We start from the raw sequence: 1,991 nt of genomic DNA, 5'->3' as shown, positions 1-1,991 counted from the left end.
CACCACCTTCCCTACCCTTCGCCACCACCTTCCCTACCTTTCACCATCTTCCCTATCCTTCATCACCTTCCACACCCTTCACCCCCTTCCCTACCCTTCACCACCACTTTTCCTACCCTTCACCACCTACCATACCCTTCACCATCTTCCCAACCCTTCACCACCTTCCGTACCTTTCATCACCTTCCTTCCGTACCCTTCACTACCCTTCACCACCTTCCCTACCCTTCACCACCTTCCCTACCCCTTCACCATCTTCCCTATCCTTCACCATTTTCCCTACCCTTCACCACTTTCCTTCCCCTTCCCTTCACCATCTTCCCTACTCTTCACCATCTTCCCTACCCTTCACCACCTTCTTTACCCTTCACCACCTTCCGTCCCCTTCACCACCTTCCTTGCCCTTCGCCACCTTCCCTACCCTTCACCACCTTCCCTACCCTTCACCACTTTCCCTACCCTTCCCCACCTTCCCTACCCCTCACCACCTTCCCTACCCTTCCCCTCCTTCCCTAGGAACATTGTCAAGAAGAGAAGGGAACTATCAGGACAAAGCCCAAGCTATTATAATTATGTAGCACTTGGAAGGGATCAGGATAAGGATTTGGGATGGGACGGAGTGGGGGGAAAGTACTAGTGCCCAACCACTTGTGGACGGTCGGGGATTGAACGCCGAGGTGCATTATGCTCTACCGTCCACCGTAAGTGATGGTTGGACAGTCATACGACTGAGGGTTTGATGAGAGGACGTGAGTCATTGATGGATGACTGCTATCCTTCTGCTCATGCTTATGTTAGTAAACACACACACACACACATTTTTTTTTTGGTGGGTAGGGATGAGGAATTATCCCTATCCACTGTGACTCACCCTAATTCATTCTACACTAACTGACATCTCAATAAAACTGGATAGCGCTCCGGGTATTGCGCAAGAACTCGTGCAAAGTTGGTCTTTCTGACTCATTGCGACTCATACCTAATTGGACACAATCCTGAAGCTCATAAGGCTTACACACCATGGCCTTAACAACCTGGTAGATCATATATGACAATCCTACCACATCAGCGCTGCAGGTGACCGGCGACCCCATCGCCGCCTCGTAGGCGTACCAAGGACTTTTAGTCAACAATTTTTCCACTTGTTGTGGCTCCTGTCGTTTAGTTACGACTTGTCCTTGTAAAACTGATATACCGAAGTCTATAATGGCTGCCCGTGGCTTTCCTGGGTCGCTACGATCTATAATGATGTTATTTGACTTAAAATCTCCATGTATGACGCCCTTTTGGTGAATCTCGTTGAGTTTGACAATTACGTCCTCAATCACTCGAAGCCAAAATAAATCCTCCAGACGTATTAATCCATTTAACTGCTTATAAATTAAATCCCGGAGATTCTCTGCGCCGACGTACGTCATGAAATAACACCTGTCCTCAGGGTACGTGCAGAGGACATACGGGGCTCCTCCAGCACCGTCAAGAAGTCTCATGATATCCACTTCTCGCAGCATATCTTTGGTCCCGGTCTCAGTATTTAAGATAACCTTGAGAACAACGGGTGCGTCCAGACCAGGAAGGTGCCATAGCTGGGTCTTTCCATGGCCTCCACTTCCAAGATCCCGAACTTTAAGGTTCTTCTTATGCTTTTTAACCCATGTTGCATCGCCGTGCAATTTAAGCTGAAGATCGTGAAGAGAAGAGTTATCTTTCCAGAAGTAGGATGGCTTACAGCAGTAGCAACCCATGTCGTCGGTCTTGCTCTCGCTTCAGTGAGCTGACACTGGTCGTGTAGATATCCTAGATGCAGTAATATAGTGATGCTCCCTGACCAGAAGGTCCCCCCAGCAGATGATCTTCTTTCGATTGAAAGGCCAGGTTCTGTGGGTGGCTAAGGTTCGCACATTTCTGATTAACTTAATTAACACTTCGTATTTTGCACGCTGTGACAAATCATGAACTGGGCATAAAGGACCAATCAGGAAAAATAACGA

At 48.3% G+C, this 1,991-nt stretch overlaps 1 protein-coding gene across 1 annotated transcript; it reads right to left on the bottom strand.

The window, feature by feature from the left end:
• Positions 1-899: 899 nt before the first annotated feature.
• LOC123765361 (uncharacterized) lies at positions 900-1,745 on the bottom strand. The gene has a single exon (XM_045753906.2). It carries the CDS (start codon positions 1,743-1,745, stop codon positions 900-902), a length of 846 nt encoding a protein of 281 aa, XP_045609862.1.
• Between the last annotated feature and the right edge of the window lie 246 nt (positions 1,746-1,991).

Source organism: Procambarus clarkii, chromosome 33, assembly GCF_040958095.1.
Source record: "Procambarus clarkii isolate CNS0578487 chromosome 33, FALCON_Pclarkii_2.0, whole genome shotgun sequence".
NCBI lineage: Eukaryota > Metazoa > Arthropoda > Malacostraca > Decapoda > Cambaridae > Procambarus > Procambarus clarkii.
The sequence above is the reverse complement of the archived record's forward strand: the minus strand, read 5'-3'. Positions and strand labels throughout refer to the sequence as shown.